The sequence below is a fragment of the Colletotrichum navitas genome (assembly GCF_030913465.1).
Source record: "Colletotrichum navitas strain CBS 125086 chromosome Unknown LY79scaffold_12, whole genome shotgun sequence".
In the NCBI taxonomy this organism is placed as follows: domain Eukaryota; kingdom Fungi; phylum Ascomycota; class Sordariomycetes; order Glomerellales; family Glomerellaceae; genus Colletotrichum; species Colletotrichum navitas.
Window position 1 is genome coordinate 391,265 of NW_026850558.1, and position 20,774 is coordinate 412,038.

General features: G+C 52.6%; 6 protein-coding genes across 6 annotated transcripts; 5 read left to right on the forward strand and 1 right to left on the reverse strand.

Moving 5' to 3' along the window:
- Nucleotides 1–4,964: 4,964 nt before the first annotated feature.
- On the forward strand, nucleotides 4,965–6,247 carry LY79DRAFT_509659 (AFG1-like ATPase; the record flags this gene model as incomplete). Its single annotated transcript, XM_060554080.1, has 2 exons — nucleotides 4,965–5,314; nucleotides 5,380–6,247. The coding sequence occupies 2 exons, from the start codon at nucleotides 4,965–4,967 to the stop codon at nucleotides 6,245–6,247; spliced, it is 1,218 nt and encodes a 405-aa protein (XP_060417249.1).
- Nucleotides 6,248–6,568: 321 nt separating this feature from the next.
- On the reverse strand, nucleotides 6,569–7,387 carry LY79DRAFT_588066 (uncharacterized protein; the record flags this gene model as incomplete). Its single annotated transcript, XM_060560862.1, has 1 exon — nucleotides 6,569–7,387. The coding sequence occupies one exon, from the start codon at nucleotides 7,385–7,387 to the stop codon at nucleotides 6,569–6,571; it is 819 nt and encodes a 272-aa protein (XP_060417250.1).
- A 2,322-nt stretch (nucleotides 7,388–9,709) lies between these two features.
- LY79DRAFT_626769 (leucine aminopeptidase 1) lies at nucleotides 9,710–11,460 on the forward strand. The gene is made up of 3 exons (XM_060562115.1): nucleotides 9,710–10,256; nucleotides 10,312–11,052; nucleotides 11,112–11,460. Exons 1-3 carry the CDS (start codon nucleotides 10,068–10,070, stop codon nucleotides 11,385–11,387), a joined length of 1,206 nt encoding a protein of 401 aa, XP_060417251.1. The 5' UTR covers nucleotides 9,710–10,067; the 3' UTR covers nucleotides 11,388–11,460.
- Nucleotides 11,461–12,282: 822 nt separating this feature from the next.
- Nucleotides 12,283–13,995, forward strand: LY79DRAFT_544599 (dual specificity phosphatase). Its single transcript, XM_060557124.1, has one exon. The coding sequence runs from the start codon at nucleotides 12,672–12,674 to the stop codon at nucleotides 13,644–13,646; it is 975 nt and encodes a 324-aa protein (XP_060417252.1). The 5' UTR covers nucleotides 12,283–12,671; the 3' UTR covers nucleotides 13,647–13,995.
- Nucleotides 13,996–14,925: 930 nt separating this feature from the next.
- On the forward strand, nucleotides 14,926–16,354 carry LY79DRAFT_509529 (uncharacterized protein; the record flags this gene model as incomplete). The annotated part of the gene is made up of 3 exons (XM_060554061.1): nucleotides 14,926–15,018; nucleotides 15,246–16,043; nucleotides 16,328–16,354. 3 exons carry the CDS (start codon nucleotides 14,926–14,928, stop codon nucleotides 16,352–16,354), a joined length of 918 nt encoding a protein of 305 aa, XP_060417253.1.
- Nucleotides 16,355–18,924: 2,570 nt separating this feature from the next.
- LY79DRAFT_588072 (actin cytoskeleton-regulatory complex protein END3-domain-containing protein) lies at nucleotides 18,925–20,272 on the forward strand (the record flags this gene model as incomplete). Its single annotated transcript, XM_060560864.1, has 3 exons — nucleotides 18,925–19,161; nucleotides 19,247–19,481; nucleotides 19,551–20,272. 3 exons carry the CDS (start codon nucleotides 18,925–18,927, stop codon nucleotides 20,270–20,272), a joined length of 1,194 nt encoding a protein of 397 aa, XP_060417254.1.
- Nucleotides 20,273–20,774: the final 502 nt, after the last annotated feature.

The window sequence follows — 20,774 nt, forward strand, 5'->3', positions numbered from 1 at the left end:
AATCCCTATGTCGACCCTTGCATCTTCAAAAGTTGCTTGGAATAGCTAAAAAGGTCGATGGACGACCAGAGGCTCGCGGATTGCCACAATCGCCCCCCCCCCCCCCCCCCCCAACCCCCCCCCAAACAGTCTAGCTTGTTATCCACGAGCGTCTCCATAATTGAGGTATGCATCCAAGGCGCTCCTCCCTCTTGAGATCACAAAGATACACAATAACATTCTAGTACAGTCGGATAAACACACTATAAGCATCATGTCAAATATTCAACATCATAATGGAAGGTTTCTAGACACAAACCCAGTACCATGAAATCTCTTGACTAAACAACCCAGATGAGCGTCTCCGTAACACCTGACGGTTAGCGTCTTCCTATGACTGGGAAACTGTATTGGAGTTTCTCTATTCTACCTAGTGTGTAGTGTGCACCAGCGCACACGTATTATTAATCCATCGACCCAGTCTCCATTGCCAGGGCTCGCTCCCGAGCTTGTCACCCTAGTCAGATGGGCCATCCTCTAATCCGATGCTACAATGCAAGGGCAAGTGATCAGACGACAAAAAAAGTCCCCTCCATCTGGAGAACATTCGACTCGGCAGTAACCCTTGCTTTTTGGCGACTGTAACGCCGCCCATCCGAAAACCACTTCGGCATACCTCACCCAATAGTACCTACGTGCATGGTGCACCTACTACCTATGTACATAGTCCTTGTCCACTTGACCGGCAGTCGGAGGATCTCAGTACCACAAGCCCGTAACCAACCGATTCCAGCCCCAGCGGTCAGCTCACCTCTGCATATCACTCTCCTGTGGGTCAGCCACGAGTTCGTCAATTTGGTACTCTTTCAAAATCATGTTTTCTAAATTAGCCTCTTCCTGCGCAAGAAGATTGCAACATCCGCCTGGCTCTCCGAGGTAAGAAACCGACTCCCCCGCCTGCACAAACCTTCACTTGCAAGTCTTGAATCCTACCTCAGCCGCAGCTCCCAGAGCAAGTGTGTAGCACCGAGAACACAGGTGTAGTAAGGTGCTTCCTTCCGCTATCGTGGTTGATATGAGAGATATTTCGCCCACGGTGATGCGGCGAAGGCGCAGGTCATGTTCACATCTGCTGTGCAATAGTCCTTGGCGACAAAAAGGGCAGCTCGCGTGGTCCCGAAATCGCGTCTTCAGGCGTCGAGGCCCTGCCACATGTCAACGAGGCATCATTACAGGCACGCTTTCCGGTACCGTTTCCCAACTGACCTCGCCATGGTCCTGGGATATCAGATTGTTCTGTTGGCAGATCTGGCAAACCAGATTCTCGGGTTGGTCGATCAGGAGCGTTATCTTGGGGTTGGGAAAGAAATATCTGTCCATTTCAGAAGCTTTGGGGTCGGTCGGCCTCAACCGGCCGCCAGCAACGGAAAAAAATGCCTTGCGTAACCACCAACCGCCTTCCTTCTCGCTCAACCCATGTCTATTTTGTTGAGAGATTTCGCCGATGGCGCGTTGGATGTCCTGGAACTGCAGCCATTGTATTGTAATCTGACGGTGTTTATATACCTGAGGTAAGGAAGGATTGGAGGAAAGACAGGGGCCGGAAGACTATTTTTTTCTTGGTTGCTGGCGACCCTTTATGGCTTGTAACATGGTGATAACCATCGTTTTGAAGAACAGAGGTAACAAGCCACATCCTTGATGTGTTTCTTGGTGGTGCTCGTTGTGTAATTGCTATGTTCATGATCTGTCCAATGAATGGCGGCCAACGCCGCGTCTATGCTGGTAACAACAGTTGTACATCGAACGCCTCGGCAGTATTCGACGGTCTTGCAGTCGGGTGTTACTAAGGGCAAGAACAAGAACCATATGACAGAAAAAGAAACACAATAGGCTTGCTCTATGGTCGGATGTAAGCTGCCAAGGGCATAGTATCCACATCGGCGCGGGTGTGGTAGGCTTGGGGCGCCTCCGTTCCTTGGGCCCTCAAAGTCTCATGCATCACCAATGATGGCAAGGCGGAAGAGATTCAAATCAGAGAATTCAACTTGGCCGGCAACGAATCGACGCCCCGAATTAGGTTTGCCGCTAAATGTGACGTGTCTGTGGTCCGGAGCGTGCGATAGAGCGGTGGCCTATTGACACATGTTCTTCCTCAAGAAGCCATTCGTTGTCAGATAGGGCTACGGTCTCAGTCAACCCAAAACCTTCGCGTCGTGGGTCATGCTGAGTCCTTACACTTCTGTGGCCAGAAAAAGGAGCATCAAACATAATACCTGTCGTATTCTGGTCGTTCGAAGGTTCGGCGGTCACGCTGTCGGACCATGATATATCATCGACCGATACTTCTGAGAGACGGCAGAGTTGATAGCCATTCCAGCTTGCATAAACCCAGTAGAGCGCTGCTCCTGGCCGCAGTCTGAGTTGTTCGGTCCCGCACGAGTATGAGCGAACTGACCCCCCCTCCTCTTCCCTTCGCGGCCTCATCAGCCGACCAATCTGGGCTGGTTACTACCGATATTACCTGCTTTTCCGGGCTCAACCGCTTCCCCCACATTTTCTGAGTCTACTAGACCGCCACTCGCAACAATTCCTGCGAGGACAACTGCGGGCGCTATGCCTGGGCGGCCGGTTGCATAGGATGTGTGTGGCATCTCTGCCGATCTTGGTCGGTCAGGGGCATAAAACGAAGGATTATGACGCCGTGTGAGAACTGATCATGAGGTCAAGTGAATGGCGTTGTTTTAAAACAGACTGCCAGGGCATGACATGACTGGAATTCAAGCCGAAGCCAGGCTTCAATCGGTCACTAGGCCATTCAGAAGTAAAGATTTTCTACTTCATCTATTTGCAATGCAGTTTGCGAAGAACAACTTTGCTCACCTCTTCCCTAATGCCCAGTCATTGATCTAGCAACCGTATTGGCTAGATCTGGTCGGCAGGGAGGATCTTAGAGGCAGTACTTGAAAATCCGCTCGACTATGAGTCACATTAGTCTTGAGTCCGTAGATGATAGCGCCAAAAAAGGGGGCGACACTCGTCTCTGGCGCCAGCGGCGGCTTCCCTCCCCGGACAGCAACAATCCATGTCTCAAGACGCCGACCTCCAACGACCCCCATAGGCTAGAGAATGCCACGAACAGGCTTAGTTAACACGGTACCTGCTGAGTTATCTTTGCATTGCGACGCGCCAGCTTTAGTGGCGAACTTACGACTAACAAAAACTTTGGCTAATGTATTGTATTGAAAACATAATGGGTATTTCAAGGTGGCCAAAGGATTTCATTAAAGAGACTCTAAGAGTCTAAAACGGTAAGCGTTGCGATGTTGATTATTGCTTGCCCCCTCCCGCGCTTTCTGACGCCCCGTTACTCCACCCTTGGATAAGTTCGTGATTCTGCGCTAACACCTAAGAAGCCTTGAACTATAATATGAATTTACTGAAATTTTTACGGCCTACTCTGGCGCAGACCTACTTGAATCAGGCATGATGGAAGACATGAAGTTCTGACCATACGGAACAATGACGATGCCGCCATTGCCACCAGGGTACTTACTGTCTGACCGCATTTCTGAGCACCACAAACAACGTCAACGTAAGTAATACTAAGATTCGGAATGCGCTCAGGTTTTCTCTATGTAGGGGGGTAGGTGCGGTGGAAAAGAAGAAAAAGAAGAAGAAAGGAAAAAGAAACCATGACGATTGTTGCTGGAAGCCTGAATCTCGTCTAGTAAGTTACGCCCCCCCCTGTTCAGAAAAGGCGGTTCCGGGCTTTTGATTACAAGAGAACGTAGACCTCATTCTACTACATTGAGCGACTACTTCTTGACGCTGGTAGGTTTTCAGAATTCCTTCTTGGGATCTGTCTGCCACCACCGTTGTGCCTTCGTTTACGGCTGTGCACTCTAGTTTAGATGGACTTAGCAGTCACCGGTCTCGAATAGAGGTTGCCATGAAAAGCCTTTTCAACAAGCCTGGTAGAAGAACTCTTCACTATGACACTATGACCGTTGGAGTGAAGACCCTATTCAGACGGAGAATCATGGCGTTCAGTCTTGGAGTCATCGCCACATTTCGGCTTGGGAGCCCCGCCACACACCGACCGAGCTGACCGAAGTCGGCATGGTCCGGAGTTCGGCTTCTTTCGGCTTCCCCACCCTTCTGCAGCCGCCAACTTTCCAGTCCTCCACTGGCTCAATTCGGCACCAGTTCTGAGAGCCGGCGGCAGTTTGGAAGGCAATAGCGTCATTTTCCATGGTACCTTGCACTTTCCCGGCAACCGGACTGTTTTTGTCGCTTTCTTTCTATCCGCACACCGCTCTCAGAGCGATTTCGTTAATCCAACACTGCACACCACCAATATAGCGCGCATACTTGCGTAACATGTTTTCTTTCATTTCAATACCCCTAGACTTTTTTTTTTGCTAGCATCTCCCTCCAGCTACAATGCGCAGAGCTGGATCTTTGCACCCTCTCAGCCGACTTGGTGTGCTGTCAGTTGCTGCTGCGACCGCCCGAAGTCTCCCGAGGCACAATGCCCTCCGCCACTCACTCTGTACATCGTGTCTGGTAAACCGAACAGACACCATCACGATCCGCCACTTTGCGAGTGTTCCCAGAGAGTTCTCCAGCAATAGGGCGCAGAGGAGGGCAGCGTCGACGGTTTCAGCTGCGACAGAAGGAAATAGTGGTAGGTCCAGGAATATACCACCGACGACAGCAGCATAGAGTCTGAAGTGAGGCAGTCGCAAAGGACCATCATGGCCCGCTCCAAGAATACGATCGCCGTGTCGACACCGGCGTTTTGCGCAATGACGAGCACCAACGAGGTACGAGGCAATCCCGATCGCAAAGAACAGAGGATCACATGCTGACGCTCGGTAGGCATTATCCAAAGCCTCCAGCACCTACATGATGAGCTGGTCAATTACGACGCGCCTGAAGTTGTCCACCCGACTCTCGAGTCCCTGAAACCGGCGAAGTCGATGTTTGGATCTTGGTTCGGCGGAGGCAAGGCGGCCCGGGTCACGATAGGCGCGATTCCGAGCAACCTCCCCCGCGGTCTCTATCTCTATGGCGACGTCGGCAGCGGCAAGACAATGCTTATGGACCTCTTTTACGACACACTGCCGAGCTCCGTCAAGACTAAGACGAGAATACACTTCCACAACTTCATGCAGGACGTCCACAAGCGGCTCCACAAGATGAAGATGCAGCACGGCGTCGATATCGACGCTGTGCCGTTCGTCGCGGCTGATATTGCAGCCAAGGGCAACGTTCTCTGCTTCGACGAGTTCCAGTGTACAGACGTGGCGGACGCCATGATTTTGAGAAGGTAAATGGTGGTGTGGGGCACGGTCTAGGAGCTTGAGCGACGGCTACTGACTGATACCTTGACAGGCTACTTGAATCGCTCATGTCACATGGCGTCGTACTGGTCACGACCTCGAACCGACACCCCGACGAACTCTACAAGAACGGAATCCAGCGAGAATCCTTCGTTCCGGCGATCAAGTTGCTCAAGAGCAGGCTCCACGTTATTAATCTGGACTCGCCGACAGACTACCGCAAGATCCCGAGACCCCCTTCGGGCGTGTACCATACACCGCTTGATGCCCACGCCAGCTCCCACGCTGAGAAGTGGTTCCACTTCCTTGGCGACCCCGAGAACCCGTCGCCGCACTCGGAGGTGCAGAACGTCTGGGGTCGCGAGATTCACGTCCCGCGTGTTAGCGGGCGCTGTGCGTGGTTCACATTTGACGAGCTCATCGGCAAGGCGACGTCGGCGGCGGACTACCTCGAACTCGTGCGCAACTACGACGCCTTCGTCATTACCGACGTACCTGGAATGACGTACCACCAGCGGGACCTGGCACGTCGCTTCATCACCTTCATCGACGCCGTTTACGAGTCGCACGCGAAGCTTGTCCTGACGACTGAGAAGCCCCTGACGGAACTCTTCGTCTCGCGCGCCGAGCTGGAGGAATCACTGGGGAAGCAGGATAAGAAGGACTTTGGCCAAAGCGATAGCGGCGCGACACATCTCCTGGAGGACATTGATCACAACATTGATTCGATCAAGGGCCTCCAGGGCTTATTCTCGGGCGATGAGGAGGCTTTCGCGTTTGCGCGTGCGCTTTCGCGTCTGAGCCACATGGGCAGCAAGGAGTGGGTTGAGCGCGGCATGGGCTTGGAGCAGCAAGGCGGAAAGAAGGAGCGCGACGACTGGGCTAAGGTCCGGAGTCGACAGATGGAGGACAGCATGTGAGCGAGCGTCGTCTGGTGAGGAAGGAGAGCATACACCCGCTGGTTTGCGCGTTGGGCATTGACACGACTTTCTTCATGCGGCTTTCACTCATGTTTGTGGACGACGGCAAGTCCACACTTACAGGATACTCACATACCCCGGCTGAGACAACTTCGGCAGAAAAGACTTTATCTCATATTAGCAGCATGAGCCGCCGAAGACGTGCCACTATGGTTGAACACCATGGGAATCTGGTTCCGTTTTTCTTGCGGCCGACCCCGAATGGCAATTGATCACTTTTGATGATAAGATACAGTAATAGATCGAACCCCAGCCAATCCATCAATAGATGCCCGGGATCAACACCCACGGCACCTCCTTCTTGAATTGCGCCCACTGCTCTCCGTATCGCTTCGAGCAGTATTCATTCAACGCCGGCACACCGCGCGTGAGGAAATCGACCGCCTGCCACACGCCCATGATAGTGCCGCCGATGAACCCCGACGCGGCCATGCAGTACCCAGCCCTCCACATGGCGTAGCCGCCGTAGTTGATGTGGCGCGCCCAGCTCCAGAGGCCGCTCTTGATGACCTTGCCCTTGTTTTCGGGCTTGTCCTTGAACTGCTTGCGCTGCCATTCGGAGGCGGTTTCGAGGAACATGCCAACGGCGTAGAGGGCGCTGCCGAGGACGACCTGGTAGGGCAGGGCAGTGCCTGGGAAGTAACGGGGCGAGTTGAGGACGGAGGTGGAGGCGGCGAGGATGAGGAGCGAGTTGGCGCTGTTGACGAGGGTGTTGTACAGGCTCACGGGGATGGCGTTGGAGACGGGAAACTCCTCGGCCGAGAGGAAGACGAGCCAGTAGGCATGCTTGGCGAAGGAGCCGACGGACATGCCGAGGAGGATGAGGTGCGGAAGCGGAAGGCGGAGGTTGTCGAGGATGGAGATGGCCGTCGTGGAGAGCGCGGCAACGTCCAAGGGGATGGAGCGCACGCCGATCCGGCCGAGGATGGAGGCGCCCAGGCCGCCGGCGATGAGCTGGTATTGTAGAAACGGGTCGAGGCCGCGGAGACCGATGAAGGTCAGGGTGCCCGGCACGTTGGGTTTCTTGACGCCGCGCTTGATCAGGTCGAAATTCTTTCTCGGGGGGCTAGAGTCCGCCATCTTGCTGTCGATACACTCGCTCGAGGTTGATAGACCCCGTCGGTGTTTTTGATTTGCTTGCAAGTAACTTCTTGCGAAGGTTGGTATAAAGTCAAAGCAGAGGCCGCTGAATATATTGCGAGGCGTGTTGTAGTGTAGAAGTAGGATCGAGAGAACTCAGCTCACGTCATGCAGGGCAGCTACTCACATTACTAGCCCGTCGGACGTAGATTGCTCTGGACGCCGTCCGAGCGCGGGGATGCCAATGGGGAACATGCGGCGCTGTTGGGTGATATCATTGTCATCCGAGCACCCGGATCCGTCCGCCCTAACACAACCTACCTACTTCGTCGACCTACCTACTTTGCTTTACCTTGAGGAACAAAGACAAAATCGAGTAGCAGGCCCCGCGATTGATTTGTGGCTCGGATAGAGTTCAAAGGGCGAAGTCGCGATGCCGCGTTGGGAATCGCACTAATGTGCACCCGCTATAGCAGCTGGGCGGCTTGGGTCCTCTTCTATCGCGTTCTCTCCGTCCGGGCTTTTTTCCTTTTCCCAAGCTGGCTGTCGATTGTCTCTTTCGGCGCATCTTCTCGAACGTGATCTGTCATGACATGATGATGGAGCTCAAAGCGCCTAGTCCAAGGGAACATGTAGTGATCAATATGTAAGACCTGGACGACCAAAGTAGGCCGTTGTGTTGCAAAACATATAGCCACGACCTACGACTCTCCACCCTGCATAGTTCTTGGGGGGGAGGGGTTGTGCCACCAGAGGGACACGTTTGCAGCCATGGCGTCCAAAACAACGACTTGAATAGCAAAATGCTAGAGGGGGATTGAACCGTAATTACAAGCCAAAAGGTATACCGACCTCTAGAGCTTGAAGACAAACTCACAATCAAGGCCGCGCGGCTACAGTGGCCCCCAGTATAACGCATGGACTCTGGCCTGATCCCAGGCTTGTAGTGAACGACTTATGGCTCATATTCGAAATGGCTGTTCTGTCGTTGGAGAGCGGCATGTTTTGCACAGAGTGCAAAGGACGTTGAAAGGCTGCAAGGGCCAAGATCTCCGGTGCGGACCGAGATTACAGTGCCCTGAATAATAATTATTTTGAATTGTGTCTATACGTGCATTGAGACTTGATAGTCTCTTTTATCACGCAGCTGTTCGCTGATTACCAAAAATACGCCTTTGAATCTTACCCGAGCTGCTCTAGAAGACCGTGATGGGATGAACTAGGTTGATAGAGTTCGGATTGACCGCATGGCTTGTATCGTCGCGTCTTATCTCATATTAGACCCGGCATTTCTTCTTGAAGGGAACTTCGACGAGCAATATGTGTTCAATCACAAGACAGAGCATACTGACTGATTGGGTGTTCCAGTATATTGAACCGGAGGGGCTGGGAACATGAGATTGCGCTGAGATGATGCAAGGCCCTGGGTACGCCCACCCTCACGATAGCTGTTGTCTCGTCACACCATATTTGCACAGGTCTTACCTGAACAGAAGGATCATCACATTTTTCAATCGAGGGTCGGCCCAGAATCTTCATGGTGTTACAATCATCTAAGTAATATTAGGTCTTATATCTTGGGGGTTGGATCTTACTTGAGAATATTGCTCAGGTTAAATTGGTCTGCTGTGTAAAACTGGTACATGCAAGACGTCAAAACATGATAGCGCTGAGGTAACCTGCTTATAGCGTCTCAACCCATCCATCGTTGGGGAGCTGGTGTCAGCCTGGTATCGTGGATGCTTGCATTGAACGAGGTTGTCACGCTGTGCAGCACCCTCTCATCCTGCCATATGGCCTCTGTGGACCGACATTATTCCAAGGCAAGACTGCCGTTGACAATTCAATTTAGATGCGGCGAAGCACGCGGTTGAACAGCACGCCATGCCGTAGGGTTGTGACAGCATACATAAACGCATTCAAGTTGCCCACTTGCCACATGCGACCACACCCACTGGAGAACTCGAGATCCCGTCCGCTCTCTCATAGATAAACCAGTGAGGGCCAGAGTAGTAGTCGGGTCGGAGACGACCGGCGAATGCCTGGTGTTGCATGTCTTTTTGCGTTCCTCAGGGGGTCTCGATGAAAGTATCATTCAATCTTAGGCAAGGTATGTACCATTGCAGCTGAAGATGTCGCCTGCCCGGTGTCGCACGCGGTAGCTGTCTCGCAATGCCCATGTCCTGATCAAGCTTCTTTGTAATTAGCGTTTGGTGGGCTCGCCATCGGTCCGCCTTTCACATTTAGGGTGCCGTGGGTCGACCCACTAGTACCTAAGCGTGGCCGATGTTTGTCCTGACGCTTGTTGACTACCTATCCGCTGGTTGACTCTAACAACTACCCAAAGCATTTACACACCTTCTGGAAAAGGGAGAGTCCGATGACGTGAGGTTCGGATGACCCAAGCGGATATCCGTGGTACGTACCCAAGGTCAGGTACCCACCCAACAGCATTTGGCCTGTAATACCGTGTACCAGGCAACGCGCGGGGATGATGTGCGATTCGAGACAGGGGAGCTCCCCAAGCTGTCGCAGACCCGCGGAGTCGCTATCTAGGCACCTATCAGTGCAGCCGAGGTGACGACAACCTACTTCCCTCTTCCCTTCAACAACATCCACATCCGCCCACTTACCTCCCGCATCATCTCCAGACTCATTCTCCAGCATCCCCATTTCCAAGATGAAGGTTGCCAAAGCTTCGCTTCTTACCATACTTGCGCACTCGGTCAGCGCCCGCTTTCTTGCCGAAGATGAGATCAACCGCGTCCAGTTGTATCCTGCCGGCTCCGAGCCCGAGAAGTACTTGATTGAGCTCGCCCCAGGAGACACTCGCTGGGTCACTGAGGAGGAGAAGTGGGAGCTCCGCCGAGTAGGGTTCCCTTGTTTCCGCTGCTTGTTTGCCACGCTGACATTGTTTCTTCCAGAACGGTAACCGCTTCTTCGACATCACTGATCACAAGGACCTCGGTGCCACTCGCCTCCACACAAAGACGAAGAGCGTCTTCCCCGAGAAGTGCTCTCGCCAGGACAAGGTCAAGCCTCTGCTCAAGGACCTTGACAAGTCTGAAATCCAGAAGAACCTCGAGAAGTTCACCAGCTTCCATACCCGTTATTACAAGTCCGACTATGGTCGCCAGTCGTCCGAGTGGCTTCTTGCCAAGATTAACTCCATCATCAAAGATGCTGGCGCCGATAAGAACGTCTACGCCCAGCACTTCCCCCATACCTGGCAGCAAAGCTCCATCATTGTCACCATACCCGGCAAGTCCAACAGCACCGTCATCATCGGCGCCCACCAAGACTCCATCAACCTGTGGCTGCCCTCGATTCTTGCGGCTCCCGGTGCCGACGATGATGGCAGCGGCTCCATGACTATCCTCGAAGCCTTCCGCACTCTGCTCAAGTCCAAGGACATCGTTTCTGGCGAGGCCGACAACACAATCGAGTTCCACTGGTACAGTGCTGAGGAGGGCGGCCTGCTTGGTAGCCAGGCCATTTTCTCGTCGTACGAGAAGGAAGGCCGTGATATCAAGGCCATGCTCCAGCAGGACATGACTGGTTTCGTGCAAAGAACTCTGGATGCCGGACAGCCCGAGAGCGTCGGTGTCATTACTGACTTTGTTGACCCTGGCTTGACCGGCTTCATCAAGAAGGTTATTGTTGAGGCAAGTCGATCTAGTTGCTCATCATGACTGGCGTGCCATGATGCTAACCAAAGCTACAGTACTGCAAGGTCCCTTATGTTGAGACCAAGTGCGGATATGCCTGCTCTGACCATGCCTCCGCCAGCAAGGCCGGCTATCCCTCGGCGTTCGTCATCGAGTCGGCTTTCGAGTACTCGGACAACCATATCCACGGCGTCGATGACACCATCAAGTACCTGTCGTTTGACCACATGCTCGAGCACGCCAAGATGACCCTTGGACTAGTTTACGAGCTAGGTTTCACCGACTTTACGGCCCTGGAGAAGAAGGGCGAGTCTGTTTCCGAAGAGCTGTAAGGTGCTTTATTAGACGGTTGCACACTGCCTTTGTTATGATGTCCTACGTGTTTTTATTTTATTTTAAATAGACAATGCTTGAATGATATGACTCCTGAAGTATGTTGTTCTCTTTCACCAGAATCTTACAACTAAGGTTCGATATCCTAGTAATGTGTGGCCTTAATTGAGCCGAATCCGATGGTTTGTCTAACGGTTGGCACAGCAAGTGATTTGATGGCAAGACGAGGGAAGGGGAAAGAACTGGCTGGTCCGTCGCACTTAGTACCGGTGCTCCGCTGCGCCCTGAGATGATACTTGACCATCCAACTCAATTAACCGGGCAGACCGTCAGCATTGGTCAACATGTACATACATACCTGTGACGCTACCACAAACAGGGGTAGGTGGGGACAGCCTCATTTATAGATAGGTACACGTGGGTTCGTTTAGTGTTTTCATATGCAAGGCAAGACCCGAATCCCTTTGAACAGTCATCCGCAGTAGCCGGTTGAGGTATGCCGTGCGACCAACATGGATGCTGCAGCTCCGCTAAACGACCTGAAAGCAGGTGCAGCCTGCAGGAAACCTGACCGAAGAATCAGCCGCTTCTCAAAAGCCTGCTACTGTCATCCATGTATTGCACCTTGAACGTGCGAACCTGACCTTTTTACCTCTTCTCGTCGCAAGACATACCTATTCATGTTGCAAGGTTGAGACTGACAAAAGAAAAATAGCGGTCATGTACCACGGCGTCAGCTCCCAATTGGCTCGGCATCATCCAGAGTTTGGTACCTAATATTGGGAAGAAGCGACGTTTGAATCGGACGGACACACGGTTGACTCTAGAGCTGTCTGACGGGTTTACCGTACACCCAAGTAGGTAAGGTACCTCCTACCTAGGTGGGTAGGCCGCCGCCGGCCGCCGAGTGGGGCGGTTTAGACGCTGGGGCCTAGACACGGCTCAGTTTACCGATTAAACCTAGATTCCTCGTGCGACCCCGATTCTGTGCCTTCCCAACTCCACATCTCAACTTAACATCAACATCACCCAGACTTAACATCGCCTCGCCCAACGTCGGAATCCGGCTCAAGTCAAGCTGTCACAGATCTGGAAACGCATCTTCTCTGGGCCACTGCGCACGTCTTCCGCATTACCGGCTACGCCTGGAAAGTGAGAGGCAGGGAACGAACGAAACCGCCCCTACTGGTGCCGAGTCAGTGCGCACGCGGGCAGCGAAACACATGCCGTTACCATCACCATCAACTAATTCTACTTCAAATCCCTCATAAGCAGAAGGCAACATGGAAACCTCGAATGAACGCCTCTCGGACGCCATTGCCGCTGCCCCATACAGCACCAGGCCCCCGAGTCCGCCTTATATTCCGATTCCTATGACTTACCCCAAGGGACCTGCAGCAGCCACCATCGTTCCCTCATTTGACAACGTCAACGCCATGCGTTTGACAAGCGAGGATCTCAGAATCATCACTCGCAACAAAACCCAGACAGCCACCGACAGATCGGTGGGGTGGAGTTACGAGTCCCGCCGCAAAGCCCAGACAATCTTGGACTTTCTCTATCTCGGTCCCTTGTCTGTCGCTCGCGACGAGACTTGGCTTGCAAAGGAGGGTATCACCATGGTCATAGTGACGCGTCATGCAAGCGTCGCCCAAGCCAGACTCATGAGTGTGGACAAGGTCGCTCACAAGCTGGGCATTTTGGTTGAGTACTTGGATGTCTTGGACAACGCTCAGCTGATCCGCGGCTTCCCCGAGGTTGTGGCGAAGATCAATGGACACCTTCTCAATGTGTATCGCAGCCAGGCGACGCCCATGCAGGAGGGTCAAATGATCATCGACAGCGACACCTTCAAGAGTGGCAAGGTGTTGGTTGTCTGTGAAACAGGCAACGACCGGTCAGCTTTCGTCGTCGCGGCCTACATTATGAACATGTACGGGAAGGACATGGTCTCGGCTGTCCAGTTCATCTCTATTCAGCGGTTCTCTGCCAACTTTGACGAGGATGGTAAAAGAATGCTGCAGGCATACGAGGATATACTCAATGCTCAGAAAAGCGTTTGCAGCGCAACAAGAGATGTGCCCCGGGCTGGTCATTTCGCCGTTCCCAGCGGTGGGGCCAAGCGAGGGATCGAATCAGTTTTCGATGAGGATGACATGCAAGCAGATGATGGTTATGCGACATTCACCACAGATCGTGAACGCTATCAGGACCGGGGCAGATTTGCTCCTTTCGTTGATCGTGATTTGGCGCCCTAGCTAGCAACGTCGACGGTCAGGTGAGGTGGATTTCGATGAGGAGATGTGAGGCCTGCGTGCGAGGGAGGAGGAGAAGGAATAGTACACATGAAAGACGGAAACTCTGGCATTGGCGGGATGACGACTACCGTTTTTCTGCCAAGGAGTTATATCGCTATTGCGTTCCGAGGATAGGAAGAGGACTCGGTTGGAACCATGGATAGGCGTCAGGGGTGTCGATATACCCGTTTTCAGTTGGCAACAACTTTTTTGTCATCAATTATAGACTCTGAGGCCTTGCCACTAGAGCAAGAATTGTACCCCTTCTTCAATATCGCGAGGACTTCCTACTGCAATCTTTGCAACGTGGTTATTCAAGGTGCCTTCTGCGGACTTCATCCACATGTTACTGAATTTTGACCTGGGCTTGCTGAACACTGAAGAACAACTGTAAGCCGCGATGAAAGAGGATAACAATCAAAAGTAGTTGGTACCTTGAAACCCGGCTCTCATGGGGGCTCTCTCTGGCTCCGTTATTTGGCAGCGAAGGTTTATCCATCGTGTGGGCGCCTCGCCATGTCCAAAGGGAAAGAGAAGGAAAGGGTATCTCATCTTATGAGATGGCCAGAGGCATTGAAAATAGGAAGAAAACATACCTCTCAATTTTCTGAAAGCAAGATCTGGCTATATGGCTACTGACAATCTGTATCTCACCTATAAGGAAAACATGCCCAAGAGGGAGACAAAGTTGAGAGGTATGAGATTGAACAACTACACTCTCCTTTCAGAGGCCATTTGAACAAGTTTCATCGCCTACGAAGCTTTCGTCTTGATTTCAGTTGGATTAAGGGGCCAATAAGTATTTACGTAGGCATTCTCAGAACTTGACTGAGCCCCCATACATATTTTCAGAGGGAAAGAGCAACTGTCCCGGCTTGCCTACCAGACCCACCGCTTCTTCCCTTTCTTTCTCTTTCTCTTTCTCTTTTCTACTTGCAACTGGGAAGACAGGTAATTTCACTTGGTTCTGAGACACAGTATTTCACACTCATAAACTGCTCTGTTTTTTCTCACTTCTTCACTCATCCCTCCTTCCTCCTGCATTCTCACCACCAACGCTGCCTTCCTTTGCTTTTGCCAGGCGGTTTGCGATCCCTCATCTGGCCAGAATCCTTTACGCACCTTGCTGTATCTTCAACAAGCATCGTTCCACCAGCTCTTTACCTCACTGCCTTTTCTTTACCATCCTCTCATCTTTATTCTCCTCCTCCTTCATAAAGCATCACTCACGATTACTCTCATGGAGGGAGAGGCTGCAAGTGACGGTCGAAAGCTTCGGCAGTCGACTTTGTCGCACAAGCCTGGTCGCTATGAGGAGTCACAGGCATATGGCGTACAAATCCCGTCCTGGGTTCATCCACCCCTCCTCTTCGATCATACTCTTCCCAGGCATTGCTCCTTTCCAAGTGTCCCACTCAACCAGCCCGGCCGCGCTGACGCATATGTTGCGGCAAGAGAGAGGGGTGAGGTTGATGAGAAAAACACGGATTCAGGCTACGATGAAAGTAAGTAAGTTCTTACTGATCTAACCCGACTCCGCTAATGACAGCAGGTGATGAGGAGGGCTGTCAGGCGCCTGCAGCTGATAACAATGAGAATGGCTACCAAACTCTTGCGCACAACATTGCTGAGAGAAGCCCTGAACGAGGCGAACCCTTCAAAGAGTTTCTCTTGGATGTGACTAATGATTTGGACTGGGGCAGCCCCGAGCCTGAAGAGATTGGGGAGCCCATTGAGTGGTGCCAGATCACCCTTAGTGGGCAATGGGTCCTTCTCTTAGCTCTTTGCCAGTACAAAGCATTTGTGCCTGCCACGCAACTTCTCAAGATGAAGATCGTGGATATCATCGATTTTGTTGGTCTATACATCCGTTGTCATCGAGATACAAAGCAATGGGCCAATGAGATAAGCGGAACTTCCGTTGAAGTTCTCCTCGAAATGGCTAAAGGAGTCGGGGCGAGTGCAGACAAGACGAACGCCCTCAAGCGGCCTCACCTTCCGACTGATATTTTTCAGAACCATGAGCGAGAGCAGGCGATCAATTACCTGCGCCAAGTAGGCCAGCAAGGGCTCGTTGAAGAGGTCAACAAGTGGCGTGGTCATTCGACCAACTTTCACACACTTCCTATTGAGCCCGAGATCATGGCTGCATGCTCCGTGATCCTAGACAAAGGGATGGGGAACCTGGAGGTCAAAAAGATCAAACTGCCGCAAACCAAGAAGGCCAGAAAATCATTGCTATGGCTCGGAGGAGTTCAGTCGGAGTGCCATGACCTAGCGAAGTGTCTGGGGGAACTTGAAGCCTACCTTCCTCCCCTGACTTTCCAGGACCAGTTGTCTGCCGCTGTAAGCAGCCAGGTAAGTGACTTTCATTCATTTTCATCTCTCCAGCCTCTGAGACCCAATGTTATTCGTGTTGGAGGCTGTTTGATACATGGTCACATTTCAGACGAGAATACACACTGACAAGGAAAAGAACTCGCTGACTACCACCATCAATTACCGCAAAATGGATGAGTTGTACGACCCCGAGTTGCTCTCACAACATCGGGTTCCATCCGTCGACTTGAGTGGATATCCTGATTTTGCAGTACAAGAGAAAAATGAGAACATTCTAGTGCAGGAACAGAACTCAATGCAAGAGCCCCAATCTCTCTTTGATGGGTTGAAGGCGTTGCCGGGGCCGAAGGTACCAGCCATTCAAATCAGCAAGGCCTCGCCACAAGCTGAATCTGACCGCGCTATGAGCTGTGAGATTTCAGTTGGCCGATTGTTGCTTCCTGTTCGGTCTCTTCATCTGCCAGGCTGTCTTCCGGGACCAAACCTGGGCAGTGATACGTGCTCGCTCCCCGAGGGAGTGCCTGTGGGCATGAAAAGTCACAACTACATGCCGACCTACACTGGTACAAATAATGTTGTGCTTCCAACAGTTGCACTCAATCCGAGCGATATCAACCAAGGAGACTTTTCTCAATCGCGCCCGCTCAACACGTCTTCAGTCCTGGGCGGTTCTGGTAGCCCTGAACCCAACTTCCCGTCTTCTGGCAACACATTCCAAGATCCGCATCTCCAAGCGAGCAGTTACACCACACCGAATTACCTGAGTCAAAAAACAACAGCGCAGACGATAGCATCGCTCCCTGTCGTTTCAAAGAGCAAGACCAAAAATATCTCCGTGCCTAATAGCACAAAGCAGAAAAAAAAGGCCGTCACCTCTCCGGCTCAGATCAATAATTACCAAAGATCCGACAGCGACGAAGAATACCGACCTCGACCCAAGCGGCCTCGCAAACCGAATTCCAAGAAGTCTACTCTACGGAAGAAGGAGAATACCAACTTACTCCAGCCAAGCCTACCACAGCCAGGCCCTCACCCAAAGCCTGTCACTCAGTTGCAGACGGGCACTGCAAATACACTTCAGCCTGTCAAGCGTGGTCGAGGCCGTCCGCGAAAGCATCCTAGACCGCAGGACCTTGTTACTCAACCGACCCAGAATCAGCTATCCACGCTCCAGGTTTTTGCAGACAATTCCAATGCCCAGGTGTTAGCTACAAATGTTTCGCGCACCTCAAATGGTGGCCACCCAGCTTCCGCTCCCGATTCAAGCACTGGTAAAGAAGCTGGCTACCAGGCTTTTGCTGAGGGGTTGACTGCGGCAACCATTCCAACCGCGGCATCGACATCGGCTAGTACTCTGGCGCCTTCATCCCCGCAGTATTGCTCTCATGTCTTTCGACCCTACAACGCACCTCATGCAACCCACCCCGAGCCGAATCTCTCGCAGACTCGGACCAGTGTCAGCAGAGATGTCGTGATGCACCTTCGCCCCAATGGTTGTGAGGAATTCTGGGAGACTCATCAGAATCTTGTCAAGACGGCTCGCCGAGAACATGGCCTCAGTTACTCCACGCCCGACGTTGCCGCGCCTTCGTTTGTCCCAAGTAGCCCGGAGAAGACACTCGGCGCTGAAGTAGCTTTCTCTCCAGTTGCCGGCCAGGTGCGCTCCGATATTCGACAGTCTCCTCAGGCAGCCACCCAATGTGCTTCTGGCATTCAGGAGAGACTGCAGGGTTGAGCCGACTACCGCTTTACTGCTGCGCACTCCTGCGCACTCCAACAAATGTCGAAATCCACCTGGCCTCAATATCATCGCTCAACATATCAAAAGAAAACTAGCCAAACCGGAAACTGCTTGCTGTCCATCCTGACGCTCAGGACAAGAAGATAAGCGAAGAGCGACTCATAAGAATACGTTGCTATTGGGGAGAAAGCAGGGCAAACAGATTGAAACAGGAGCATGCGATGATTGCGTCTGCGCGCTGAACTAGGCCCTTGCAGCTCTTTGTTTGCTCCACAGCCTTTTTGCTCGCAGTCATTCGCTGGTCTGGTTATGGATTTCATTGAAAAGGGACTTTGGCTTGACTCTCTGGAAAATGTCACTTAATTGTGTTTGAGATACCAACTTTGCGATAGCTTGTAGTATAGAAATCTGATCCAGGGTTTTCACACAAGTCGGCTTCTGTATGCTTCGGTCATGGCTTTCCTGGTAACATGAGACAATTGTCAGGCACCGACTCTCCTTCCATCCACTGACGATCAGCTAAGGATGAGATAGAGCATTCTTGGTTGAAAATATACAGGGATCAAGACCCATTTTCCGCCTCGATAGAAAGTCATGTACAACAAAAGACATGTCAAGGAACGTAGCGGTTGTGACCCGTTTTGACCTACCTATCCAGGAGACAGGAGTTGTCATGTCGTTGGGCTCGGAAGGGGACTATGTGTGTTACATAAGATGCGCTAAGCTAAGGTTGCATGGATCCCTGCGTTGTGGGTCAGGTTTGCATCACCGAGCCTCTTCACCGAGCGCACGCCCCAATTCTACTACAAGTAAGGTACCTACCTGGTTACAGAAGCACCGCCTCCCACCATCCAACCAGCCGATTACCCCAATTCCACATCCTTGGCCGAGCTCCCGCGCGGCCTGACGACGTTCCACTCAGCAACATCGACACCTCCCCGGCCTAACACGCCCATCTCCGTTTGACACTCAACAATTCTCGAATCGCCCGCCAGAGTTTTTCGTGACTACCTTGCACCACCCAGTCCGTACACCTTTTGCGCCCAAACGTACAAGTCGGACCTCACGAGTTGACTATAAACCGACCAACCCCACCCCCCAATCACCAACCTCTCCTCCTGTCCCGCCGACGTTTCCTCCACAAGCGTTACCCACAACATGGCTCCTCGTATTGAAGCGCAAGAGATCGAGACATACTGGAACATTTTCTCCGCCCGTACAGGCGGAGGCCAATTCCTGACGGGCGAGCAGGCCGCGCCGGTGCTTAAGAACAGCGGCCTGACGGACAACCAGCTCGAGCGGGTTTGGGACCTCGCCGACGTCGACAATGACGGCAACCTCGACTTTGAGGAGTTTTGCGTTGCGATGAGAGTCATCTTTGATATCTTGAACGGCGTGCGTATTGGCTTGCTTTGTTGACAGAATATGGAGGGGGAGGGGGGGAGGCGTTGCAGAAGTGCTAACAAGGTTGGATTGCTAGGAATACTCAGACGTACCGACGACACTCCCCGACTGGCTGGTGCCCGAGTCCAAAGCACACCTTGTTCAGGCGAATCGCGCGCTTACGGGGAGGCAAGTGGCGTTTGAGCAGGTCGAGGACGACCCGGATTCGCCTGGGTTGAAGGACGGCTTCGACTGGTACATGAGCCCCCAAGACAAGGCCAAGTACGAGTCGATATACCAAGAGAACCGGGATGCACGGGGAGAAGTAGCATGTACGTTCCATATACACACTGAAGAGCTGCAAACCTCTCGAACCACTTGCTAATGCGTGATTGATCTAGTCACCGCCCTAGAGGACCTCTATGAATCACTCGACGTCCCCGACACAGACATCCGCTCGGCGTGGAACCTCATCAATCCCTCGGCTAGTCCCTCCATCAACAAAGATGCCTGCCTCGCCTTCCTCCACATACTCAACAACCGCCACGAAGGGTTCCGGATCCCGCGTACCGTCCCCGCCTCCCTCCGCGCTTCCTTTGAGCGCAACAAGATCGACTACCAGCTTGATAACCAGACGCCCGGCGCGTCCCGCTGGGCGACAAAGGCCGACGACTCGACGGCGACAGGCCGCAAGGCCAAGTTCGGCGACCAGTATCTCACCCGCCTCGGTCGCAGCGGCTTCAAGTCGAGCGGCACCGACTTCTCGACTGCCAAGACGGATGACTGGGAGGAGGTCCGCCTCAAGAAGCAGCTGCAGGAGCTGGACGAGAAGATGGCACGTGTCGAGGCCGATGTCGAGCGCAAAAAGGGCGGCAAGCGGGACAGCAAGCCCGCCCTCGTCAAGCGCGAGCTCGAGCAGCTTCTCGACTACAAGCGCAAGCAGCTGCGCGATCTCGAGGACGGGGCCAGCAAGGCCAAGGGTGGCGCTAGTCTCCAGAGCGTGTCGGATGACCTGCAGACGGTCAGGGAGCAGGTCGAGGGCCTCGAGACGCACCTCTCGTCGCGGCAGCACGTGCTTGAGCAGCTGCGGAGGGAGATTGAAGACGAGAAGCTTAGCAGATGAGACAAGACGCACGACAATAACCAGAGAAGAAAAGAAATAGCGTTTTCTTCTCGTCATTTTCAGGGGGTGCGCTCGGGCAGCTTGCTTGGTGATGCTTGATCTTTTTTTTTTAACTCCCCCCCCCTCGCTGAGGGAGCTGGTCTGGTTGGGTACCGTTCACGTTCAATGTAGGGAGTTTGTTTCGTCGTACTGTTTACGCATACGTGCATGTAAAACTATAATGTTTGCCCCTCCCCCCTGCTTGCATTGATGAGGGAAGAGTGGGTGTATGAAGCAGGACAAATGCACCTTTTTTGGAAAGAGAAGGGGGGCCACATGAGGGGGTAAATAGAGCATTTTGTGTACCCCGTTTTCCTCTTCCCTCCGGCGAGCTTTATTTGATTAGTAGAGGGAGTCGTAGGCAAATAAACGCCAAAAAAGAAATCTCGTGAAGGAAGAAAAAAAAAAACGCCTCTGCATTGTTTGCCTTTCAAACATGGCATCACAGTTCTAAAGCACCGAT